This window comes from Dicentrarchus labrax, unplaced genomic scaffold, assembly GCF_905237075.1.
Source record: "Dicentrarchus labrax unplaced genomic scaffold, dlabrax2021, whole genome shotgun sequence".
Classification (NCBI taxonomy): Eukaryota; Metazoa; Chordata; class Actinopteri; family Moronidae; genus Dicentrarchus; species Dicentrarchus labrax.
The window spans coordinates 24,400,988-24,428,422 of record NW_026136707.1 but is presented as its reverse complement, the minus strand read 5'-3'; the positions used below and the strand labels follow the sequence as shown (position 1 = coordinate 24,428,422).

The 27,435-nt window shown below is 39.4% G+C and overlaps 2 protein-coding genes and 1 long non-coding RNA gene across 5 annotated transcripts in view; 2 read left to right on the top strand and 1 right to left on the bottom strand.

Moving 5' to 3' along the window:
- Positions 1 to 13: 13 nt before the first annotated feature.
- On the bottom strand, positions 14 to 14,514 carry zdhhc3a (zinc finger DHHC-type palmitoyltransferase 3a). Of its 2 annotated transcripts, none has more exons than XM_051407701.1 (7): positions 14,343 to 14,513; positions 11,297 to 11,726; positions 10,944 to 11,068; positions 10,554 to 10,650; positions 10,272 to 10,353; positions 8,571 to 8,701; positions 14 to 1,099 (listed from the first exon to the last, which is right to left on the bottom strand). In XM_051407701.1, exons 2-7 carry the CDS (start codon positions 11,630 to 11,632, stop codon positions 893 to 895), a joined length of 978 nt encoding a protein of 325 aa, XP_051263661.1. In that variant the 5' UTR covers positions 11,633 to 11,726; positions 14,343 to 14,513; the 3' UTR covers positions 14 to 892. The 2 variants fall into 2 exon arrangements, with proteins under 2 accessions (XP_051263661.1, XP_051263662.1); XM_051407702.1 differs by lacking the exon at positions 14 to 1,099 and adding an exon at positions 2,627 to 6,011 and having other exon boundaries at positions 14,343 to 14,514.
- Positions 14,515 to 14,585: 71 nt separating this feature from the next.
- On the top strand, positions 14,586 to 19,373 carry LOC127367043 (uncharacterized). The gene is made up of 3 exons (XR_007885430.1): positions 14,586 to 14,622; positions 15,327 to 15,486; positions 18,857 to 19,373. It is a non-coding gene; the product is annotated as an uncharacterized LOC127367043 (long non-coding RNA).
- A 1,072-nt stretch (positions 19,374 to 20,445) lies between these two features.
- The window catches only part of mc2r (melanocortin 2 receptor), a 13,472-nt gene continuing 6,482 nt past the window's right edge, over positions 20,446 to 27,435 (top strand). The window contains exons 1-2 of one of the 2 annotated variants that reach the window (XM_051406952.1): positions 20,446 to 20,589; positions 26,927 to 27,039. Coding sequence is in view for 1 of the 2 variants with exons in the window: in XM_051406953.1 (XP_051262913.1) it covers position 20,589 (1 nt within the window). In the remaining variant the exon portion in view is untranslated. The remainder of the gene's footprint in view (positions 20,590 to 26,926; positions 27,040 to 27,435) is intronic. The other variant, XM_051406953.1, reaches the window with a different exon arrangement.

Here is a 27,435-nt window from a genome sequence, read left to right as displayed (position 1 = left end):
ACAGACAATCCAGTTCATAGTGTCCATTTATTTTAGAATTTAAAAATGGAACTCAAATAATGAGAAAACAGTTAAAATAATGTTAACATGAGTGGTCCCATGATATCCAGCACCCATTGAACAGTTTAAAGCCCTTATCCAGCAGCTTACGCAATAACACAATAATCACTTCCACATGAAGTTAGTTAGTCGGTTTTCCACATATGCACATATATAACAGAATTGAACAGATGAGTAGTTGAACACTATCAATATAAATTTTTCTCCGCACAGTGTCACTGAAACGTTTGACGTAGAGACAGATAAGGCACAGGGTGAGTTCAGATCTTTACAGAAAGGCATCAGAGACAGCAAAGTGGTTGAAAGCAAACTGCTTGTGCTTCAAGTGTCTTATTAGTGCTACTGTTAGTGGTGTTCTCCTGAGACAGCTCAATGAGACGCTGTAGAAATCCATCATCCTCTCACCTCCAGTCAGAAACACTTTGGTTGCGCTAACGGGAGCTCTCAGTCCTTCCAGCTCCTTCACTTCAGCAGTTAGTTTCATTACACCATGATTTCAGGAAATTACTGCAGGTTTGGCAGCATGAGTTAAGCAGTTAAAGGTCATTTCCAGACTTTCCTCTCAATGGCAGAACATTTATAAAAAGGACCAAGATGCTGAAGTCGAGTAAATGTATTCACAAAGTTCATTACCCCGTACACCCTGCAAATGGTTGCATTGACACTGGGGACAAAGTGGACATGTCTCACATGATATTTTCACGTAGATAAAGTCTTTGAGATTAAAAAAAATGTAAATATTCCTCGTGGGTTGTCAAATTCAAAAGAGATCTTTAATTATCTGTCTGTAGCGTTGGCAGATGGAAGAAAAAACAAAAACTCTTCCTGACCGCTATTCAAGTGGTATCTCTATGAAGTCCTCCTCGATGATGTCCCCCTGTGGGACGCTGACGTGCTCTGGGGGGCTCTTCTTGCAGCTCAGCCCTGCGAACGGGCTGCACCAGGACAGAGAGAACGGGCCACCGAACGCCATCTGCATGGCCTCCCAACACGGCACCTTCCCCCACTTCCCCGTCTCTCCCTTCAGGCGCTCGATCCCCTGGAGAAGACACACAACAGTGAGTGTCTGAGGTGAAAGGAGCGGCGCCAATAGGACAGGGTGTCGGTGGTTTTCTACATGCACTATCAGTCACTACTATGACACAAAGCTGATGACCAAAACTGCAACACCACTATGATTTAGCTCTTTGGGCCTGTTTCTCAGACGCAGTCACAAAAAGACAGTTTTGGATATATTAATAGAATACTATTTTGCAATATGTACGTATGTTGAAGGAGTTATTGGTCGCTGTAATCGTTCCTCCTGTCCATACTGGCCATCAAGCAATGTTGTGCTAGAGTGCCTACACGGTAGGGACGGGTTATACAATGTTATTACGTATTGCAATAAAAACCATGACATTTACACAAGTTGTGTAGCTTGCTAACATACTCGCTAATGTATGGATTTCCTGACTTATTTGAATTGCCACAAGGGATGGCTGAAGGCTTAGCTTGTTCTGTGCATAAGCAGAGCAGTCTGTGCCACATACTCCAACAGGTTTGGGGTGTTCATATAAATGCATTGTTACTCTGATCTCATCTATTGAGGGTTGCATTAATAAGTTTGCAGAAGTTAGCATTTTAGCACTTTGATCCGGTTCCTGGTTAGATTCCTGAAATACGGTCTGTAGTTAATACAAGCTTAAGAGATTTTCACATCACTTTTCACTGTGAATTTTAAAGCTTGTATGTGTCTTACAAAAGGCAGTTGCCAACACATGAGACTACAGAGGTTGTTGGTGACAGCACAGTGTCAGGACTGTGGATTTTATCCTCCATCTTTTACAGTGTATCTGTGGAAGTATGGCCACTATAGACAGGAGGAGTTCTTACAGTAACCAGCTCTTTCAATCTACATAAGACATGTGACCATTGTGTTAAAAGTTTTTTTCTTTTTATATCAGTTCTGGTTAATTTAAGAAACATGCCCAAACTGTAATAAAACACTGTACAATGACTCACATGCACTTTAAAAATAAAGAATAAACCCCTGTGGAAGAAGCAAAAATGTCAAATGGTAAAAAACAGCACATGCATCCTGTTACACAGAGCTCACTCATTCATTCATAATGTTTGGTTGAATCTGAAACGGCAGACAAAAAAGGAAAAAAGGACATGAAGCGCACTTTGGCCTTCAGATTGGAATCTGCATGCTTGTGTGATGTGTGAAGCTTGATGGGACGGCTAATATGACCTCTGTTACAAGCTTACCTCTCCTCAAGATTCTAAAGAGCTGTCTGCTTCAGAAAGCTTTTGGCAGAATGAGTTATCAACCAAAGCAAATGCATGAATGTGGAGAGAACACTGCATGGGAGAGAGGCAGATTACAGACTACAGTGGGAACAGAATGAAAGACAAGGACAGAGTGAATATTTAACAATGTGGGCGGGACAGGACTGTATGCAGGGGAAGAAGAAACCTTTTCTGTGACAATACTTGAGATGTACAAACACACATTTGGTTGCAGCAGCCCCCCACACAGTCAAAGGGAGATAAATACATCCAAAAAAGCAAGCAAACACAATTTTTGCATTGCAACTGAGAAGTATTTATTCTCTGCGCATGTGCTGAAATATCTTCAGAATATTTAGAAAGAATTAAAATTTCTGTAAAAAACAAATCATCTCCACCATCACTCTCACCGGCGAGACTTGGCACCATCATACCAGCAGTGTTTCACATACATTACTAAACTAGCCTTCACCTGTACCATGCATTCAGATAACAAAGGATACATACAATATCATGTAAACAAAGAATAGAAGGATAAAATGCACACTTCAGAACAGAGCAGTTCACACAGGAGAAAAAAATCTTAAATGATAAATACAAAGTGCGAATTAGCCTTTCTAGTACTCGTGAGAATGTGACTGATAAAGTTAATACTTATGTTAAATAGTGCAGAAATAGTCCAGCTAATATCCCGCTGCTGCATAATAAGATGTATGCAGTTTTCTATATGCTGCTTCCCTTTGAATCCACACAGGATTTAACACACTTTATCCAGCCATGACAACTTTAAAGCTAGGCCAGTGTCCTTTTATCCAGGCATTTCATTTGAAAGCTTCCCCCAAGTAATCATGTAATTGTGGGGTTCACTGAATTTGGCACACGCTCACAACACCAAAACACCACATGGGCTTAGAGCGCGCACACACAGGGAGCGTTGGTGTTAGTGTGGGCGGCCAAACCTTCCCTCAAAGAAAAAGGGAGAATGAGCATGTATTACAGTATGGTTGTTGACTACTGAAAACATTCTAACAGCCACGTTTTACCGCTCAAAGACATTTGTACAGATTGAAATCATTTCATTTCTTCAATGAGCAGCACTGCAAGAATGATTCAGCAAAACCTGCTGCAGCGTTTTGATTCTGGATTGATCCTGTTAGGTGGAGCAATCAGAAACTTCCTGGTTCATTTTGATAATGAAAAAAAATTATACATCAATGCTCTCCAGCAAATGCTTCGTTCATGTCAAGCATGTATCAGAGAGGAATCAGAGAGAATGTTCCACACTTGGACAACATGTAGCTATTAAAGTCATTTAAAACACATGACTTTTTGGGCCTTGTATGTCGTTTTCTCAGAAGGATACTTAAGTTCATGTGAGGCTCAAATACAACATTTTAAAGGAGCATTTTTTTCCCCTCTATGGTGAGATACTGTCTATTTGAGCGGTGTCTCACAGGTGAGCTGTGGACAGTTTGAATCAAGGGCACAAAATTTGCACCAGCCAAATGCTGGTAAAGTATGCAAGTGGCTGGGTGATTTGCTCTACTCTCAGGCCCAGAAAAACAATTAAGTGGCTGGTAAAATTTGACAGTCCCTCCGGGAAGTTGAGCTGTTGCCATCACAAAAATGAACACAGTTTCAACGAATCAAAATAAATTCTGCACGACATTGCAATTTGCACATTGCACAGCCCCCTACGATGCTATGATTCACTTTTCATTCTCACTGGAACAAGTTACCTTTGATTTTTTTCATGAATTATACAAAATAAATCTAAAACTATTGTTAACTATTTTTGCAATTTTCACTTTCTCCTGCAATTTAATTGCAAAAAATGCCTGCAAACATCGCAACATGCATCGCAATTTTGTATTAAAGTAGTAGTTTTGGCCGCAACAATCCCAAAAACAGCCAGTGAAATCCTGGAGGTGGGGTGTATTTAAAATATTTCCACATTCATAATTAACCACAAATCCACAATAATGAAGACAAACTGTTCCTTTATGTGCTGAACTTGCCACCATTTAAAAGGGTCGGCCTCAGAATGGATCTGTTAGCACAACGACTCCCACAAGCAATCTGATAGTAGAGTCTGTAACCTAATCATTCATTCATCCAATCCATTCTAGTGAAGACCTCTTTAAAAGCTTCATTTTATCCACATCTGGAACACACTGCTGATAGCTGTACGGCAAGAGGGAGATTTAAAAAGGGTCAGTTCACCCAAATTAACAAAAAAGACATATTTTTACACTTTATGTAGCCATGCAGATAGTTTCCAGAATAGAATAGAACATAGAAATTTTCACTCTCACCCTAGTACAATGGAGGTGAATGGAACCCTGTTTAAAAAACTCAAAAGCATATTGTATATCCAGAAACAATGTCCTGGTTACTCTGGACAGTCCAGACCTCACTGTAAAATACACAGATTTCAGAAGCACCTTTTGTTTTACAGGGTTCCGTTGAAATCTGCAGGTCAATTTAAGACCATTATAAATGCAATTTAAGACCTATTGATGTCCATACTGGAAAAGTACAAAGGTTATGAAGAAAAATCTGCACTGGTTTTGTAGTTCTTACAGCATGATTAATACAAAATGAGTCCTGTCAAAATCATATTTAAGACAGTTTAAGGCCTACAATTCAGATTATTGGATTTGACACCCTCTTGTTGAAATACTCTTTACATCGCAGGGGCAATCAATAAATCTTATCCTCTGGGGGGAAAGAAAACGATGGCTGGCCTACCTGCCCGTCTACCTACCTGTGGGCACTCATTGCTCATGAAAATGTGTTTTGGGCAGTAGCTCTAGGGGAGGCCTGAAGGTAGGAGGTGGGATTTTTTCAGTTGGATAATAGCAATTCTTCTGTTTCAGGGGTTGCAGCTCCTCAAATGGTAATATTTATCATTTCTCTCAGTCTCTATGACTGTAAATTAAATATCTTTGGGCTTTGGACTGTTTAATAAAATAAGCAAGTAAAAGTTACATTTTATAGATATAGAATAAGTATTTGGCAGATTCCATTCTCTTCCATTGTATTGGGGTGGTACCTCATCACCTACAAGTAAAACTATCAATGTGGCCAGACACCAGTAAATGAGAACATGTATTGTTTGTGAATTTGGCTGAACTAACCCTTCAGGGAAAGGAAGAGAAAACACAGAGCATGAAAAGACAAAGCTTCTGATACAACAACAGAAATAGAAATAGCTGAGAAAAAAACAGATTTATCACAGTGTTTGCAAACAGGATTCACAAACTGAAAGTGTTTTCTTTTTCTCTGCAACTCGACTCACTCAAGGCAACACAAAAATAAACGAATAGCGCACTTAGTTGGCAACACATAAAGCAGATGGCAAGCTGTCCATGGCTAGCGTGGGAGATACAGTGTAAATCACGTTCAGCATTGGGAGTGACAGACTGTCATAGCTGAGCTCTGTGGGGCTGGGCACGGCTTCCCACGGTTCCCACTTTTGTTTTGACCCGGGCCGCCTCGTTCCCTGCGCTGAGCTCTCACACCACATACTGGTAGGTCTCAGCCTTCCCGTGGTCAGGGGTGGAGAAGGGACTAAACCACAATAAGGAGAAAGGGTGTCCAAATACCGCCCTCATGTTCATCCATTTAGTTTTTTTAGCCCATCTTCTCTCTTCCTTTTTCAACTGCTCTATGCCCTGAAAAACGAGAGACAACCAAACTTCAGTTGGTGGGCTTTTGCGAGCCAGTTAGTAATCACAAACCAATTTCCAAATACTGATTTTTTTTTAGACCCACTAAATATAAAAAAAAAAGACAACCACTTCTAAAAAAATCAGTAATTTCTTTACAAGCATAATGTAAGCTGCTTGTGTCTTGTTGCCTCTTCCTGTGTGTGTTGTTCAGTCGTCTACATGTCTCCTTGATGACATGATCAAATGTCTCCCATATATCTGACCTAGAGTTGCAGACAAAAAGAAGTTGAAAGCAGGAAAAGGAGTTTGGTTTGGGGTGCTCCAATACACAGGCACACAAGTAGAATGATTTTAGGTTGGCACCAAACTACATAGAGAGGATACTGATTCCTTCTTCCACTGATACATGGACCATTTATTTTTCAATAAAAACACATTTGCATCTGTTAAGTACATCACACTTACCACCACTACCTAAAAGTGATTTCATGAGCATTGTTCAAGCTTCGCCAAGACATCTTTAAAAGCCTACAGGTTAATTGCATGGCCTGCAATACTGACTTTTAAGACTACTGCCACCTTGTGTTGGTGTGTATTCTACACAAGTGATGATACCAGCACACAAACTTAGGTCACAGGTCAGTATTTTGGTAGACATTAATAGCCTAAGAAACATGTGTGCACCATATAAATTACAGGTAAATTAATATTAGGCCTGTGCGATATGACCAAAATCTCATTTCAAGATACAGCACTATATTTTCTGTCAATTCAATGAATAAAAAGTTGAAATAAAATGAACACATGGAAAGGCCTACTTCTTATTACATTTAGAATGATATACTTGACAAGTAAAAGTTACTTACTCTGATTATTTTTCAGATTTGCAATTAAGAATGTAACAAAATATGACACATGAATGAAAGTGTAAGCCTGTGTAGACTCTCTTCGTACTGACATGATTCTTGCATAGAGTTTAAGAGTCTGGCATAATTTGTATGCAGCTAAGACTCTTCATACCCAAACCACAACCACATCCCTCTTTTAGGTACGTTTTGTTTTGCTTTGGCTGGTCCTCTTGTTCGGAATGACCCCGTTGTGTGTCTGTCTCTCTCCTCCATGTTTGTTTGTGTTGCCTTCATGCAAAGCGTCATCCAAATGATTCAAAATATTGCCATAAAGAGTGTGATTTGCGATACAACAAAATAAACGATAGAGAATTATATGAAACGAAATACCTTTTTTCCATCGTCACATGATATACAGTCATATCGCACAGCCCTAATCTATATTTATATAAATAGTTTGAGTGTTTTCAAACATAATTGATAAACAAACCATAAACACCATAAGAAAACATCAGTGACTTATATTTAGTTATTGTTATCTAGTTTCAATTTTGTACTAAAGGCCAGAAGATCAATTTGAGAGTTCCAGCAGGTTCCAAAGTGTTTTTTATTTTGGCTTTTTGTTTAAATTTGGATCACAGATTGTGCTTTTGAGGTAACTGCCAAAATGAGGGAAACAGCTGAGAACCAAATCCTTTGATTTGGAAAGAAAGGAAGAGTCTGGGATAGGCTGAACAGAATGTTTGCTAAGCCCTTATATTCAGACAAAGTGACACACGGTAGAGCTGCAACGATTGTTGATTAATGGTCACCTATTAATTTAATCGGCAACTATTTTGATAATCAATTAATCGTTTTGAGTCATTTTTAAGAATTTAAGAAATGTCCAAATTCTCTGATTTCAGCTTCTCAAATGAGAATATTTTCTGGGTTTCTTTAGTCCTCTATGACAGTGAACTGAATATCTTTGGGTTTTGGACAAAACAATACATTTGAGGACATCAGATTAATAATAATGAAAATAATTAGTTGCAGCCCTAAACTGAACTGTATTTGGTAATGAATTATTTAGTGAGTATATGGACCTATACTGCAGACTGAGATGGACCTGTGAAAGGCGGCACTGAATGCGTGCTCAGTGGAGTTCAGTGTCCTGTATGAAAGGAGCATTGCTTACTGTTGCTACGTCTGCCAAGATCTAAATCCAAATGCAGCAAGTGCAAAGTTTACAATGACATCAGCAATGGATCCTTGGTATCAGACAGAAGTAGACAAAGCAGGCTTCTTATTTTTAGCCGCAACCATCGATCTGGCTGAAATGTGATTTCACAACCACTGCCTGCTACCATCCACACATTTAACACTTTCTTCCTCTGCAGAAGTACTGGTCTTACCATCAGCACTGTCAACGCTGCACGCTGACACACACCACATATTTACCTCTGAAGCACCCAATATTGAAGTTTCTTTCTTTTTGGCAGTTACTTGCTTTTAAGACAATTCTTTCAATCAAATGAAAGACTGCACCTTATTCTACATCAGGCTGCAGAATGAGAGCTGTCACTTAGCTGTTAACAGTTTGAATTACAAGTAGAAGGTCAAAGGTGCTAATGTTAAAAAGCAAAAGGGTGGCAGCAGCAGGGAGGGGAGCAGGAGGAAGTTGTGAGATAAGAGGAAAGGAGGAGGACTGTTGGTCACTACATGGATCACTTACGGTCTCGTCGGTACAGATGGAGTGGACTTGGGTGCCGAACATCACAGAGGTGAAGATGAGGAAGAGGAGACCCTCAAAGCACAGGAGTATGAGTAGGATGACTGTTGCTGGAGGAGAGAAGGAACTGCACTCTGGGGGATGGCGGGACATGGAGGAAGAGAAGTGAAGGGGCAAAAAAGAGGGCCATATGAGGAAGTGCTGTACACTACAATCAAAGAAACTACGGCACTCTACGGGTAACTCCTCTGCAGCAATACTGTCAACAGGTATGCCCACCTGTCACCTGCTGGGGGTGCTTCAGTATAAGAGGAAGGCAAATGAGTGTTCAGGATCAGGAGGTTAAGGTTGGATTGTTAGGCAGGTAGAAAAACGTATCTGTAGTTTTAGCACATACACAAAAATACTAAATAAATCTGGAAAAACAAACAGCCAGGGGTTGGCTGCAGAAAAGTCTTGGATTCTATTGAAGCCCTCTGGTAATGCCAGGGAATCACTAGTCACTATCTCCATACTGAAGTCAAGACCTGGTTAGTGAGTTAAGCTGCTAAACTGTTTAAGAACCACTATGCTAGCGGCCAGCTGTGCAAAGTAGGTTATATACACGTTTGGGAACAACAAGGTGGGTTTGGCTTAATTGTGGGTTGGAACTAAACCACAGACAAAGTTTCTGTTGCATTTAATCAGCCCAATGGAACCTGATGCTTCTCCCATGACACACAAATGCCTCTACTTTAACAGAACAAACTCTAAATATGGCTGAGATGTTAAAAGAAGTCCAAGACAACGGTCCACAACTAAGCTGCAACATACAGTATGGTACATTGCAACCAGGATGACAAACAGAACGGTTCAGGCAGTTTAAAGGCCTCTAGATGTTTCCCATGACAGTCAGCCCGACTCAGTATTGAAAATGTGGCTTGCGTGCTGACAGAGTCTGCTGATGTGCAGACCACATGCAACTAACAAAGGCTCTCAGTGTGCTGCTATGCAACCCAGTTCCTTCAAAATACAGCACCAAACCTGGCAATTCTCTAGCAGCACACACAGCAAAGTCCCAAAAGAAATGTTTGCACGAAATGTAATTCATACCTGTCAATATTGTTTTTTTGATAGCTGTAGAGAGGACCTAAGGGGAAAAACTAGAATATCCCAACAGTGCTGTAAGGTCTAAAGATGAATTACTGTATTAATCCTATAATATTCCCTTTTCTTATCCATAGGCACTATACATTACTACAAGGAAAACACTACTTATTTCATATCATAAAGAGGCCAAATTAATCCTGCTCAAAAGTATGGCCTGTGTAACCAATGCATGATAGAGCTTATGCTTCTGTGCCCCGGAACTCAATTATCCCAAAACAACCCAATAAACATAGGAGGAAAATTAAGGTTTTGTATGAATGAATTTCAATTAGCTTCATTAACATGACATATCAATACATCTGTTTGTCTAAAGAATAAAAAAGGAAATAGTGGATAAAGAAAATTAAGCAATGTTGATAATACAAACTGGTGATACAGGAATATATACATTTATATATAAATTGAAGCATAATATGTTTTATTTTACTGATATAAAATGCTCATGTCCCTAAAAAAAAAAATTCAGAGAAAGACTGTCAGTTCAGAAATCTAGTTTTGAGTTAGTGAATTGAGAGCTACAGAGGTTTAAAAAAAAAAAAAAAAAGGAACACTCACTTGTCCAATCATCTTCAAAGCAGTTCAGGAAATGGAAGACCACCATGACCAGAGCGTGGAGAGAGATGAGTGCAATGTACATCTAGGTTCACAAAACAAAAAGAGGAGACACAGTGAAGAACCATTCACATACACTAACTGCAAACAGAGTGGTATTCACTGAGGAATCCCTCTTATCTGTATATGTACTGCATTAAAACAGCAACTACTACTGACTTCCCATGTAACACCATGAAAGTTCTTCCTCACATTATAAGAGATTCATTCTTGCATTGAACTTACTGTGAAAAGCACAAAGTACTTTTGGTTGTTCTCCCCAACACAGTTATTGACCCAGGGGCAGTGGTGGTCCATCTTCCGTATGCAGCGTTTGCAAACACTGCGAGAAAGACAGCAAGGTAAGTGTGAGGAAAAAAGGGATTAGATCTAAATAAAATGAATACTGTACACACCCTCCATGGAATTAACAATGACAATGGTGTATAAAGACAACAGAAAGTGAAGGCCAATACGTTCCTGGAAGAGCAATTTCTATTTGACAAATTAACCAAAGTCAGAATTTCTGATAACAGCCTGCATCTTTACTGCACCAAAACACTGCAGCTGCAAGTGTAGGATTGGGTTTGTGAATGCCAATGCAGCAGAGAGCTTTTCATGTCCTTTTTGCCCTACCTGCAGTGGTGTGCTCGGTCAGGCTTGATGCTGCAGCACTTGGGACATTTGTAGACCACCTGCCCTGGTTTCAACTGAAGGCTTTCTATGTATTCCTTAGTAGCGTTCCCTTTTGGCACCGCCCCCTAGCAAGAAACATGACCACACAGCAGATGACTCCAGTGTAATTTGCAGCTTATTAATCACCATAATAAATTAAGTGGGTAGAGGCCAAACGTACTTCAGCTCCATTAATCAGGACTATATAAAGCTAAAGACCCTAAACTTGTATGACATTGCGAGTTAAAGCATAACAGACTCTCACCTAATTTGCAGTTTGTGTGTACAAATGGCACCAAACAAGTTCCACTTACGGGGTCGGTGCACATGGCCCTGAGGTGTGAGGCAAGGGCAAGGAAGGCCAGAGTGTTGAACAGGGTGCCGTTCACAATGCTGTATGTCAGATTCTTGGAGGGCAACAGCATCACGAACAGCACCACAAACTCGGCGTAGAACACCAGAAGCCAGGTGATGACGGCGCAGATGATGCCGCAGGCGTCCCTGATGAACCACATGGCAGAGGCTGAGGAGGAAGTGATGACGTCTTTGGAGATAGGGATGCGCTGCTCGGCCTGTAGGCAGTTGGTCCCTGCCCCACCCTGCCCACGCCCGTGCTCCACATCCCTGCATCTGTGCACCGGGCTCTTCATCCTTCATCTAAGCTAGATGGCTGCTACTGCTGCTGCTGCTGCCGCTGCCAACGGACCTACTGTGCCTTCAGGCCTCCGTCTCAGTCACCGCATGCTGGAAGAAAGGAGCATGGGGGTGGTTTGATGGTTTTAGTGTAAATGTATTATCCTGTTTTCCTCCCCATGGGAATCTAAGCATTGTATAGTTTGACATGAATGTACACACACACACACACACACTTGGACAACACATTTTCTATCATGATTACTTGATGTACAAAAGAACAACTTTGAGCAATGTAAAAAGAGGCGTAGACCTGAATTGAAGCATATGACACAGCAGAGCAGTTTATACAGACAAAATCATTGATGATACAGGAAATGCTCTCTGAAATTGAATTTTCCTGTCCTACATTAAAACATGGGGTTGTAAGTGGGCAACACAGAAGGTCTAATGCAATCTGGGCCTTCATACAACCAGGGGCGTAATCACAAGTAAACTCTGTTTATCCACTTCTTTGAAATGAAGCTGAGTTTACTCATCTATTTTCTGATCAACTGTATCAATCAATGAGGGGAAACTAGTTTACCCACCTCTGTATTGCCACTATTCCCCTGCTTATACAGGTATCTCAGTGAGATACAGAGAGGTAAAAGACAGTCAGCTGTGTTGACTGAAAAATGTCCATCCTAGTTTCCCAGAGCCGAAAGTGACTTCTTCATAAGTCTGCCAATTATCTTGCCCGACCAACAGTCCAAACAAGTATTATAAACTAAATATTCCATTGGTTAGTCCAGTGGTGTTTCAGACGTAGCCTCATAGTCCAGTCAGATTAACTCTACTGTAGTAGCCCTTCATCAACACCACCAATCATGTTTAAACTGGATGTAATTCAACACTATTGACTGTATAAAAGTGGGTATTATTAGCTGGATGTTTCAACCATGTATCCATATTCACCTTACTTTTTAACTATTTATTAATTACTCTTGGCCATTTCAAACATTTACCCATTACTTTTAGATAACTATTTAGTCTTATCTGCTCGCTTTCAAACTAGTTTTCACACACTCAATTATAACACCTGGTCTTCAGGTGTGACAGCTGACTCAATATGTAGATGCTTCTTAAATTACATTTTAATTTCTAAAATTTTCCAAATTAGTTGGAACACCCTGGCAACTTCATAGGTATCCCTTGGGGTACATGCACGCCTGGCTGGAAATCACTGGGTTAGTCAACCACTGAAGACTAAGCAAAACAGTAAATACTCATGTTCAAAAAGCTGGAACTAGAGATTTTTTCCCCCTCTCACTTAAAAATATACTATAGCAATTATTTTTCTGTCAATAAAATAATCATTAAGCCTCTAGTTCAGTGGTTGCCAACCTGGGGGGCTGGACCCTTACTAGGGGTCGCCAAGGCTTCACGGGGGGTTGCGAGGCCTTCTTGATTTTAAGGGATGTAAGAAAACTTAAATATACACAGTAGTACACCAATATATTTTTTGTCAAGCAAACTAAATGTAATTGTTATTTTTAAACTTTAGATTTAAGACCTGAACACAAGCTATATTAACAAAGCCTTCAATATAATATGACATAGTCATAAAATATGTGACTTAGTTAGGGGTTGTCAGTGTACTCAATGATAGAACAGGGGTCCACTGCTACAGGGCAGTGTGTAGCATAGCACCGACTGCCAGTACACAAGCACAACTTGGAGCAATGAACAGGAAGTAGTGTTGAGCTTTGTCCATCCAAAACACTACACCTTAAATGAAGTACATGACACAGCAGATGTCCTGTTCTACAGTAAAACAGGTCTGTGTAAATGGGAAAAGGAGACTTCCTTACATTGATCACAATTATATGAACTTCACTTTCATGCATCTCTGCATCTCTCAAAATTAGGGCCTCAGTAAAAGATTACTCACAAAGTTCAAATAATATGCAGTTGACAACACATGCATTAATATTCTATTATTCTTTAAGAATGTTTAAAAAAAAACATTGTTTTAAGTTAAAACTGTGAATTTTAGTGGTAATGAGAATGAGCTGCCACACAAATATTTAGGGGGTGAGGGGGCGCACTAACACAGACATCTCATGACAAGCAGCCAGAGGTGAGAGCTGGCCAGAGGTGAGAGTGTGGGCATGTCACAGCTTTGCCACGGAGGTCAAACACAGCAGCGAGCAGCACTGCCTCTGCAGTGTGACTCAGTGGCACACGACCTGCAGCTGTATGACCGGCCGCTGAGTGAATGGAGAGGTCACTGAAAGGTGGTAAACCGCGACCTGGAGCCTGTGGTCATCACAAAGTAGCGCATAGCAACCACAAAAAGTAACACTTCTTTCACCCTGTAAGACTAACAGTGTGTCTTCATGTTAGTTAATGTTATCTGGGCTGTGTCACATTCAAAAAAGAAGGCAATAATTGGCTTTTGTAGCAAAATATGGGTCACTGGTTTTCAGCTGTTCCAGTGGGTGAAACAGTTTTATCTCACTGCTAGGTAAACAAGCTAGCAGTTCTCTTTAGCCAGGCATAGTAATAATATAGCCGCTAGTAATGTCAAATTCAGTAAAAACCCGCTAGCGCCTGTTTTCGGTTAGCTAGGTTAAACATTGTATAGGCCTATATGGTAATAATGAGCCGACATACATTAGCTAACAGTTCATTTTAGCTTACGCTAGCCGCAGAGCTGACGTTTAAGAGCGAGCATTCACTAACCTGTTCGCATGTCCCTGCCAGCGTCCTTAGAAGTCTGCTTTGCCTTTAGCTCAATTATCATTAACGTTATATCCCACTGACCCTCCCATGAAACACGAGCATCTTCCGGACGCTGTCGCTGGTGTGGTTGGTGGCTCCCCTTCGATGCCCGGCCCCTCCCCCTTCACCAACAACAAGACGTCATGACGTAGGGAAGCGGGCCTATGGGATCACCAGAAAGGTTTCAAGCCTTTTTACGTCAGAGGACATGTCCCGACACACCTATTTCCAGATCAGGAAGGTCAGTGGTGGGTATATTGTATTTTACCTGTTTATCTATGGAACGTTTGTAACACAGTTGGGGATTCCCATGAGAATTCCTCTGATATATTGCTTCATTAATTCCATGTGATATATAAAGAAGCGCTTTTTGCAATTTTGTTAGAGCTGTATTAGCCTACTTTAAAATCAAAAGACAAAGTAACATATCAAATGCTGCACCAAGCATAATACTAATTATATTGTCAGAAAATGCATATTAAAAATATATTCAAATGGTCGAATAGATTATTTATTCAGACAATCTCAGAATGAAAGTATTATAAAAAAATATATATATACTTGATTTAGCATTTTGGGTATTCAGAAACATCTTTTCTGTGACGATAATTTTCTTGATTTATTGGAACCATAAGATCAGGGAGGTAATGTGTGCTGAGTCAAGTAAAAATCTGTGGAACTGACAATGTCATCATTTTTCAGTGTTTTTTTATTACAAATTCCAGTTGTACTGCAAGTCCCTGAAATTTATGAAGTTTAACATTTTTATAATAACTGTGAACTGGTTTTTTTTATTGAGTAAGATTTCCACTGAAGTAAAAATATGCCATTCTGCTCGTGAAAATGGGAAGGCTAAAATGTTTAATTGACCTTTTTTACAGCAACCATTTTGACAAGAAACACAGGCATTACCAATGATACTAATGAAGGCTGTGTTCCATTCAGGTCAAACAGAGTCAGGGTGCTGCTACTGTGCGTTCCGGGTCACTGGAGAGGCACACTGATTTATTTTTTAGAATACATTTGGACACAGAGCAATATGGATTTTGTCCTCCATTTCTTACATTGGAATTGCATCTGTAAAGGAACCTTTCCCTACCAGCAGGTGAGAGGAAGAAAAATTACAGTCACAGTACACCTGAAAAAATGTGAAGCTTATGACCTTATATATTGCTGTAATAGAACCTGACCATACTTAGTCTTTTCTGTATAAGAGCAATGTTTTGCAACTATTAATTATTACTAAGCTATTTATTTTTCTTTAGATATTCATCTGTTTCATTCTTAAATATGAAAGTTCAGCTCAGACATGTGCCAATGATTTGTTCATCAGCGGTTATAGTGTGTTATTGTTCATAAATCAGAAAACAGCTCAACAAAGAATTTAAAAAAGACTTTAGAGCCATCACTAGAGGGCAGTGCCATACAGACAACTCTTTCTGTTTGACTGTGACTCATTGCTCACATATACTGTACAGCAGCCTTAACTGATTAACTCCAATGCTGATGTGGTTTGAGATTGTGTCCATTTACTGAAATTGTCACATGAATGGATTGTAATTGCATTTGCATGGCAGAGCACTATATACCTGTCAGCCTACATATGTTAGACTCATATGAAAGACAATCTTTGTTCCCCTTCACATCCAACAGGAGTTCAGTTCTGTCAACATTAAGTTGTTATGAAATTTGTAAGGAGTCTTTAAAGGATTAAAGGAATATTTAGTGGAATCTTGTGAAGGAGAAAATAGTAAATCTTCTGCTGGGCCAAAAGAAGCACCCTGAAGGCTTGGGAAAACATTTAAAAATACATAATGTGAAGAAATATAGTTACACAGCAGTTAAATAAACATATAAAGAACATTCAGTCTTTGTCCACATTGCAGTGTTTTCCATGTATGGTGTTCACTATATAAAAGGAATCCAAGCTGGTGTTGCATACTTAACAAGATTACTGACTGCAATATATTTTTTTCTGTAAGGTCTGAGGTTTCACACAAAATAATTTATCTTCATAAAAACTTACAGCTGTGCTTGCACCTGAGGGTTCAGGTCAGAAACGTTTTAATTTATCTGGATTCAAATGGACTGATGTCATCCCTCCCTCACACAGCCATGAGTATATGTTCTCAGCTTTGGTCCCTAATGATGTGCTGGAAGGTATTTCCCTCATGACAACAGGTGGAATCGAAGAGACAGACCTGACTGCCGTTTTCCATCAGAAAAAGCATTTCTTTAGAATCCAAGAGACAATGTCAGCCTCCGGAGAGACTTCAGATCAACTCCTCTATTATATAACTTTAACTCTGCAGCATACGAGTGAAAGATGATTTATTTTACTTTTGTTTAAAAATGTGACACAATGTGAATTAACAATGTATATTTCCAGCAAAAGACCGTTTAAATATCTCATTTTAATAACCGTCTACATCAGCTGCATCCATCTGGCCTCACCCTCACCCTTACGATGACAACCTCGGTTGAATCATCAAAGGATGTTCTGTCTGCAGGAAACAAGAAAGCTCAGTACCTCAAATCGAATCCCTTTTAAATTCTACTGGTCAGCCACCGAAAGCATTCTCTTGTTTTCCATCACCGTCTGGTTCTCTCCTGCCTATTTCCTCTTGTCCAAATAGGTTTCCTTTGGGAAATGCCACTGACATATTACGATCAGCAGCCTGATTCAAATAAGTGCTCTAACACTAATCAGGTTCTTATGGAGAAGCATTAGGAAGGCCTTACACAGTCTCTCAAGTGCAATTTCTAAATATTCTCCTAAGATTCGTTTCATTTCCTATTCCAGATTTCTTACTTAATAGCCTCTCAAATACGGCCTGCCTAGCAACCATGTAAAGCAATCATAGAAAGATATTATTCCTGTTTGTTTCAGTGGGGAGTTTAATGTCCCAGTGTGGCCTTAAAGATGTGTCAAATGCTTTTCCACCTGGGGGAAAATGTCAGATATCATCTATTACTATATCAATCCATTTATGCAGCAAAAGTAAAACTTACTTTTTTCCTCCAGACAAGCAGCTCAGCCAAGAGAGAAAGGTTTTGTTGCTCAGGCAACTTTAACCTTGTGCTCATCCTTGTCTGAGGATTCTTCTTATTTTCAGCAAAAATAATGTGAAGACCAAAAGCAACATACAAAGACATTGAATACTAACAAGTGTACACTTGTTAGTATTCAATGTCTGTGTACTAAAGCCTGATATATCCACACTGTTGCACTGGGTGACATGTTCCTTCCATTACCATGAACATACACACTGTTGTTTATTTTGACTCAGTCCCACATATACAGTCCTGCTGTCCCAAATCACGACTAATCACTTGACAGAATGCCAAATGTGTATTCAGCTCAAAATAGTCCCCAACAAATACAGCATTTTCTGCTACTTGAATAACATTTGCTCTAAACTACAGTGCCCAACTGCTTTAGGAAATTACTGAGACACTTTGCAAAATGAAAGTATTTTGTGATCTATATGTTCAGTAGGACCCACTGCACTGGAGTCTCACAGACAGGGTAGGGAATTCAGAAAGTACTGAGAGACAGACTAACACATAAAGACACAAACTGATTTTCTTGAAACCAGTACTCCAGCCTCAGTGTACTTACCTATTTCATGTGACCGAGCTGCAGTACATTCATTTACAGATTGGAGAGCAGCAATAAAATACAGTTAAAAACAGAAAGTTTTTTTTATGCAAAGTAACCTCAACACATTTGGAATTTCTTGCCATGAAACCTTTTCTTTAGCCACACAAATACGCACATGGATTGATGTAAAGTCCTAATTCTGAATTAGGGGTTTATTAATTATTTGGTTCTTACACATTACATGGTAACTTCTCTGAATTCTTGTTTAAATTATTGTAAAGTTAAAAGCCGAATTATTGCTGGGCACTATCTCAACAGTTTCAACACAAACTGCCCTAGTTTTAATTCAGCCTATCTATTCATTAATAACAGCATGCTTTTCTGTATACACAGAGACACATACAGCCCTAAATTAGTTGTCTTTATGTATTGTATTTGTGTATGGTACTACAAATCTATCTTGTTGTATGAGATGTTAAAATGTGCCTGCACCAACTTAACCAAACCAAATTCCTGTACCTCATGGCATGTCAGTCATATCTCTGAATGAATTTCAAATAGAGAAAAGCTCAGGATTTGTTATATCCCCTGTCAAGAAGAAAACCTTTAAAACACCCACACACAGCACTCTCTCTCTCTCTCTCTCTCTCTCTCTCTCTCTCTGCAGAGCCAAACTGTCACTCAGTGCAGAATTATGACACTGGACAATTTACATTCACCTTTCTGTCTGTGGTTTATCACAGAGTCCACTCAGACAAGGGGGCAAGATATTCATGTACCAATGGGTTTTTTTGCTTTTACCTGTGATATAACGTATGTCTGCTGATCTCCACAGAGAATAACGAGGGCTGTGTGAATTCTGCCCATGCAGGTACCCAAAGTGAGGGAGGCATGGGAGGATGGGGACAGAGTGTATGTCCAATGAACGAAGACGCCGTGGTGGTGACTCATTAAAGTTCATACTCAACCACAATGTCTGCCTTCCATCTCCTCCACACATGCCTCCATTATGACTGTCACTCTATATCAGCTACTGTCTCTGCCTCTCTGCCTCCACCTTTTTGTTATCCTTGTCCCTCGCTACCTCTCTCTCAGCCTTCCTACCTGACCTCCCCAACAAGCATAGACTCTGCTCACATTTTCAACCCACACTGCAATCTCAGTAATGCCTTTCTCTCAGCACATCAGCCCAGCAGGGCTACTTTCAGTAGGTCAGGGAGCCTTTCTCAAAAGGACTTCAAAAGGTGGTGGGGTGGGGGTGAGGCTTGATCAATGATGCAAAATGAATGTTACAGAACAAGTGAAGCCCTTCAGATGTCAGCACTTGCTGCTTCACTACAAGTGTGAAATGTTTTAATCATAGTCAAGATCACAGCATGATGATACAAAAGAGGCCTTTCAGCAGAACAAGTGTTTTCCATCTGCTAAATTGTTATCTTCGTTGACTGCGCTAGCACTTGGCCATATGGTAAGTTCCGGGTGGCCTGTGTCTGTGGTTGTCAGTAGTTATTTTTAAAAAAGCAAGATCTAATGGGAAATGGCCCCTCAAGTGAATGTTTTCTCCTGTTGTATGACTAATAATAGGAATATATAGATAGGAGCCCATTGCATGTGTGTACTGAAAATAATGAAAATCTATAACTTTTTATTGCTTATTCTAGGCCTTTTCCTACAGTTTTAGGAAAAAACAGAAGTCTCATCATCAAAGACTAGATATAGTATCATAAGAAACTGGCTGTATTGGAGCACAATGTCAAAGACATGCACACATACGCAGTGTAAAAATAAATTTCATATGGAAAACATTTAATAAACACAATTTTAGCATTTTTCCTAATTTTCCTAACTTTGACCATTGATAAAAGTGTAATTTCTCATGTAATCTAAAAAGTTATACTGTTAGATGCTGGTCCATAGTATGTCCATACCAAATATCAAGACTTTAGACCAATCAGAACAAATGTTATGGCATTTTCTTCTTTTTTATCATCTATCTTTATGCAGTCTTTGGGCGCAAATGGATTAAATGTCCTGGATGGCTGACAAATGTATCTTGGGAAGTGGCAGCTAGTAGCTTTTGTGGAATTTCACCGAATCTTCTTTAAGAAGATTTGTATAAATTTTAAGTTTTGCACATTTCTGTCCAGCTTTCTATTCACTTATAAATTCTAAAAAACAGTGACCATCAATTTTGCTGGCTGGAAGACTTGGATCTTACTTTCCACATTTGGACTAATACATTTGTGATATAACAATGTGTTGTGTTCATTTATTTAAAAGTAACAATGAGATATTTGTCTAGACAGAAAGGACAGGCAGTGAATGTCCTTGTGCTGATATCATAAATGGACACGCTGACGAAAAAGAAAAACAAAGAAATAACATGCGTCACAGCCTTGGTGAGGCAGGCTTTCAAGGCTACAACAACAGTGTTCCCTGTCTCTAAATCAAAACCACTGCATAAAACCCTCTTCAGCACTTGTATCAGTGCCTTTTGTTGAGATGCTGTGCTAAATTGATAGCCAAAAAAAGACCAATCATCTTCTAAAAGGGCTTCTAAACAAGCGTGTTGTTTAAGCAACTGGCAGCAGGAGTGAGGAACAAGTAAGACATCTTTATTTAATCCAAGCTTTTACATTAACAATGTCTTATGAAGGATTCAGCAGGGACACTCAAACTAAATGTCTGTCTATGTTTTGTCTATGAGTGCAGAATATAGGAGTGCATTACTGTAAGTGCATGCTCACATAGCTATAAGTCCCAGAAACCCAATGCTGTGAGTTTCTAAAGCCTAATGTTGCTATATAATAAAGAGTACAGAGTATGCGTGACCGTGGCTAACCTGCGAGACCAATCAAGGTTACATTAGGATGGTTTATTGAACCTTTTACCTTAAAGTAGAAGCAGAAAATAGCAGGTAAAAGCTGGGCTTACTGTGTAATGAAAAGACAGCAAACAGAGGTGGACAGAGCTGACACTATGTAACTAAAGCTCCGTCCATTACCATTCCTGCTCCCACTTTGTGCAGTTCTGGCTCAACCATATGGCTTTGATCACCTTTCAATGCGAGCTAGTTGGGCGATTGAATGATCGTCATGGTTCAGCAACTTCCATAATAGGAAATTGTGAGAAAGTTCACGGAAATGGGAACATAATTAACACAGGTTTTTATACTCCAGCCCATTTCTGAGACCTGTACTAGGTTTACAATTATATTTCTGGCACAAAAAAAAACAAAACACCTATTAGTGACCCATTCTCACTGGCTGTGTGTGTTGTGCCAAATACGCAAAAACATTCTAACCTCTTCCGGTTAATTTAGTGATCTAATCAAAGCTGCTGCTGAGCCAAAATAATATGACATTAGTAGTACTGCTGTGCATACCAAAGCCTTTGTCTTTCTCATCATGCAGCATGGGAGGATAGATCATGTCAGTTCTTGTAAAGCTAGCTGTTTGATCTCCCGCACATGAAAAAAGGTGGAGAGCAGAATCTAGGGAGGTAATGAAGGGGATGCAGAAATGTCTAATAGGAGTGGAGGGACAGAGATAAGATCTGTGTGGGTTTCGGCATTGGGAAGGGTATGGGCGGAGCGAGAAATGGCAAGAGTGGAGAAGCTCTGACGATGAAGGCCTGTGTGTGTTGATCACATGGTCTCATGTCATGCTGATGTCTTTCTTATTATGCCTGATCAATAGTTGCTGTGATATGTGCTAAAATATGCCTTTGTTATAAAGCAGGGAGACATACAAAATTGTGGACACCCAAATGGGTTAGGACACCTATGTGTACATACTTGTTTTGGTCTGGGGTGTTTCATGGTTACTGTGAAGGAAAAACTTTAAGCTATAATATGTAGCATTTTTGCATTAAATTACTAAAAACGACAAGACCTATGTTATACATTTTGTTGAGTTGTGTACTTACATTATCCCAAATGTTTCCAACAATGTTCAAACCCAAAGAAATCCCTAATTTTATTTAGGTAATGTTTCATATTTTGCTCGCCTCTAGTTGCTTTAACTTCTATGTTAACACGGGATATGTTACAGAGTGAGGAAGGAAGTCAGTGAATGCGACTTAATGTAATGTGTATAAAACTCTAATATTACCTCGTCCGTCACGTCCAGTAGATTTTCCTACAAGGAGTTTTTAACTGGTCATGAAACAGTCTCAATTTAATACTGATGCCTCTCAGGGGCCGCCACGATCAACGCAAAATAAAAGTTTCTTGTAGGGCCAACTCCCATGGTCCTGTGCTACTGCCCCTGTGCATAAAGCCAGCTCCATAAAGAAATGGTTTTACCAGTTTGGTGTGGAAGAACTTGACCACCTAACTAACATCACTGCCAACTGTGTTACAGCCCAAAATGAGTGCCCAACTGCAGTAAAGGCTTCAGTATACTTCAAACAAAGTGCTTGCTGGATTGTCTCACATCTCTCACAGCTACTTCTGTCAGTTGTCCTGTGACTACCAAAGAAGCCTTTGAGAATCAAGCACGCCTTTATTATTCTCAAAGCTACAACACACGATAATATAGCGGACAGTAGGGTGCTCAGTTTGGTGATGACAATTTCCCTGTTTCAGCATAAAGAAATTATTTTCCCAGTTTGGTACTGGACTGGGATGAACTGGAGTGGCAAGTGCAAGCTGGGCCTTTTTGACCAACATGAGTGCCCAATCTTACTAAAGGCCTCAGTATGATTTAAATGATATGCTTGCCAGATTTTCACTGCGTCTGAAATTCCCTCACCCATAGCAGTAAGGGGGGCTGCTTTTGAAAACTTTTGTAACATTCCAAAGTAGACAATTTGACAATGAAGTGCACTTCATGCAACGACTGACCAAGTGTATGGAGGTGTGAAAGGAAGACAGAACAGCTCTCTCAGGCTCTCTCGCTACAACTTCTGTCACTTGTCATACAAACAGCCACGAATACTTTTGAAAAGTGCACACTGTAACCCCTTTCACACCACCACCGAAAAGGTCATTCCAACATTTTTTGGTAATTTTTCAAAACAATTTGACAATCACAGCGACTTTTTGCAATGATTGACCATGTGTGTGGAGGTGTGAAATTTGACAGGGTTTTAACTTCTCTCTCAAGCTCTCTTTTTACATTCTCCAAATAACTATTTCTGTCAGTGCTTGTGTGTCCAACTGAGCTCAAGACATAAATGGCTTCGAAAACAAATGAACTGGAAGTGTGCAATGGTATCCCCATTTAATTATCCAACAAGTCCTCCAAATTGAACAACAAAATACTGTTTATCATTTGTCCATTCCCTTTCGAACGACAGATAAGTCTGATCCTACACCCCTCTAAAACAGGACATTGTCTGTTGCTCTGCCTTCCAAAACTGTTTCAAATTACTGTTTAATAATAAATCGTTTTTATGATGTGGCAACACTAGGGTTATGGTCTGGTTTGGTTTAGGTGCAAAAGTGCTAACTTAGGGTTAGGGAAACATTGGGATAAAATGACCACTTCCTCAAGGTTAGGGGACCTTCATCGTCATGGTTACAATAATAAACGTTGTGGGAAATGGGGAAAAATGCTGCTGCAGTGGAAGAAGTAAAGTGGCCTGCACAGAGACCTGACCTCAGCTAGCCCATTGTTTTTGAATGACTTTGAATGAGTTACTTTGAAATGTTATCAGTTGCTTAATATAAATTACATGGCAATTTTGTAATTACCATCTAACTTCAATTAATAGCTCAGGCTTTTATTTGCTTCAGTCACTGATCATAACCTGCCTTTATATGAGACAGGCCTTTAATTCCTTGACCAACAAAGATGGGAAATAATATCAGACTGTTTATTTAAACCAGTATGAATATTACTTGTATAATATTTAAAACATATCAATTAGGTATCATTTATTTGGTCATTTAAAACTTTGGTGCTCATGGTTTATTCAGTTAACTTTTTTTATAACTTTTTTTTTAAAGCCTTTAGTAGTCTGTTTAGAGGAGGAAGTTCTGGTAATTTATTTGGTCATTTTGTTTACCAGCATAGAACTTTGAGTGTACAAAGAGAGTACAATTCCAGCTTTTCTGCTCCCATTTCAAGGGAAACTTCCAACCCACACGTGTTGAATAATACAGACAATGAGTCAATTGATGAAACTTTAATGATGCCTGGGGCAAAATTTGCCATTGCCTCAGCAGAGGATATTCATAGAATGCAAATGTGATAAGAGCATCGGGGTAGAGGTGGATGTGCGGGAATGCATAACAAGCTGCTCAGTTTAATGGCTGAAGGAATACACTGCATTGGCACGTATAAATGTAGAGAAATGTGTGCAGATGCTGTGCTGGTGTTAATTGCCTGAAATCACTAGAATGACATCAGGAGGATGCTTTTAATCCTTAACAACAGGAAAGACATAAATGAAGGGATGAAACACTTAAGGTTTTAATCAATTTCATTTAATCATTTAATCAATAACCTCGCTGCAGACTTTAGCCCAAAGGTTTATTTGACCTTAAGCTTGATGACATTTGAATATTGACCATGTGCCAGGAGGGGATATATTAACACACTCTCTCTCTCTCTCTCTCTCACACACACACACACACACACACACACACACACACACACACACACACACACACACACACACATTCACAGGTTTGTATTAGATTATTATTATTATTATTATTATTATTTATTACATTTATGTATTGCATTATACTTTTTCATAGACTGTACTAATTTTCTAATACTAAATACTAAATCTAATAATAATACAATAATAATAACATAACTTTAATCTAAACTTGTCAAGGAAATGTATTTATAATTAAAAAACACAAGGTTGTACAACAAAATGAAAGTTTGCACTCCGTTTTCACAACAAAATTATAATTACATTTATAGCTGAATAACACAAACTAGAAACGAAAATAAAGCGTCATACAGTTGTATGTACAGATGTATTCATTAAAAACATGTGCCTCAAGCAGAATCACTAGCACCATGATAAGGTAGAAACTGACAAAATATCACACTTTATATCACAGTATTTTTCTAATCTGTCCTTCACTATAACAGAAGTACGCACACACACATACACACACAAACAGAGACACATCAAACACAATGAAGTGATTTCCTGAGGGACTGTGAACAACACAGATGACAATGTGAACAGGCATTACCACAGCTTCGTCTGTCAGGACTGTTTTAGGGTTGTTATTTGTTATTTTTCACGATGTGTTAAAGCTGAGCGGTGGGTGCAACTTTTGGCTCATAGATCACGCAGACTCTTTCTTTCTTTAGTGAAAGTGCAGTAAAAGCTGAGATTTACATCTTGAATACACTGTCTAAATTTTAATCAATGCTGGTGGCAGGGAAAGCAGTGCTGGTTGGTTGTTTGGTCACCACTTTGGTCCTGAAACATCTTGATAAATACTGAATGGATTGCCATGACCTTTGGTAGAGACATTGTTCCCCACAGGATGAATTTGAATAACTGTGGTGATCCATTAACTTTTCCTATAGTGCCGTCATCATTTTGCCCAATACTCATATCAAATTATATTCCCATCACGGTCAGTGTACTTTGCAGCCAATGGATTTTCGTTTTAAAAATGAGAAAACCAAAATCGGGAACGAGCTGTTTGCTGACCATTTATAAATACAGGGAACAAATCAGGTTATTTTTTTCATTTTCTGTTTTTATTTTCAAAATAAAAACCCATTGGCCACAAAGTACACTGACCCATCTGTTCTGCTGTTCTTTGTAATTAGCACAAATTAGCAAATATACTAACACAGTGGACAAAGATGGCAACCATGGTGAACATTATAGCCGTTAAACATCAGCATGTTAGCACTATCATTATCAGCATGTAGTCATGCTGATGTTAGCATGTAGCTCAAAGCACTGTTTACCTAAGTAGGCCCACAGCCTCACCGAGCTGCTGTTCTACTGTAGACTCTATATACTCTTCACAGACTCAAAAGAAATTATCTGCGTCAAAACCTTGGTCCAGTGTTTCTCAAACTTGGGTACGTGTAGCCCTAGGGGTACTTTGGAGTATTGCACGGGGTACATGAGATTTTAAAAAAATGGTGCACACAACAATCCATTGCCCACAATGCCCCGTGTCAGAACATGCCACTGTTACTATAGGTCTTCTTATTAGCAATGGTCCAGTTCCATCTAGTGTCTCAGTAACCATGACAGTGAGCCAGCACACACAACACCAAGACCCTGAAAGTATATTGTTATTTTTAATGACATCAGTGAAAGCTGTGCTTTTAGGACATGCCATAATCTCGGCTGTAAAAAGGTCTATTTCCCAGCGAACTCAGTTGTAGAAAGTCAGAAGCATCCAACAAAAAGCACTGAAAAAAGGTTGCTTTTGTGCTGTCATTTCTGCAATTAAGAAGCCTATATCTGAGGCTGAGGGGGTTTGCAGCAGAGTAGTTTAAAAGTTTCTTGTATTGGATTTAATGCAGCACCTTTGGTAAATCTGAAAACACAGAGACAAGGAAAGGAGGGATCAGAGGGTTTTGGATAAAAGCTTGATATAATTATTATAATCATCTTCAGTCTGCAGCCTGGCAGGAATTCAGACACACAGCCCAGATCACAGAGTATTTCCATCATTTAATTATGATTATGATAGTCAGAAAATGTTCCCTTTTAAATGTGTTTCATAACCGTGAGAACACCGTCCAATTACAGAGGTGGAGCTAACTATTTTTAAGTTGAAGGGCAGAATATTATCAGATGAGCTGTCAGACCTCAGCTCAAAGGTCACACTGCTCATCAAAGAGAAAACACAGTTGTAATGAAAAGGATGAACTCAAAATGCTATATGATTCATATTGAATTCAGCATGTGAAACCCTGGAAGCGTGGTTATTGAGTCTGAGTAAGCTGGAGGACTATACCAGTGAAGATTTGAATAACTTGTCCTTCCACAGGTGACGCATCAAGCAGCTATTCTTACCCAGCTCAAGGAGAAAGCAGGATTGGATCGACTTGGCTTCAAACACCAGCAATCTGCCATCACATGTCAACCAATAACTGAGTGTCTGTAAGCCCTGGACTAACACTGGCTGTCTGACAAAAACACTTCGAAAAAAATCGATCGCATGTCCCTTGTGTAAACAGCAGAGGAGAGGCAGATGTGGCCACATGGCTGTAGATCATGACTAAGCTTTGCAGAAAGCCCCCCCCCGGCTCCAACTTTGCTGAAATAGGGCGTATGTGAAAAGGACTTTTAATTTTGTGTGTAAATTTAAGACCATGTATGCAATTTAATACCTACTTACAAAACACATTTAAAACACTGAAAACTGCAGCTTCATACAAGTAATGTTAACTTCATTAATCCAATCAATTTTTAAGACTTCTTAAGACCCCATGGATACCCTGTGTAGAGAGCAGCTTGTTGCCATCATTCCTGTGTGTGTTTCTTTAAATTTAAACC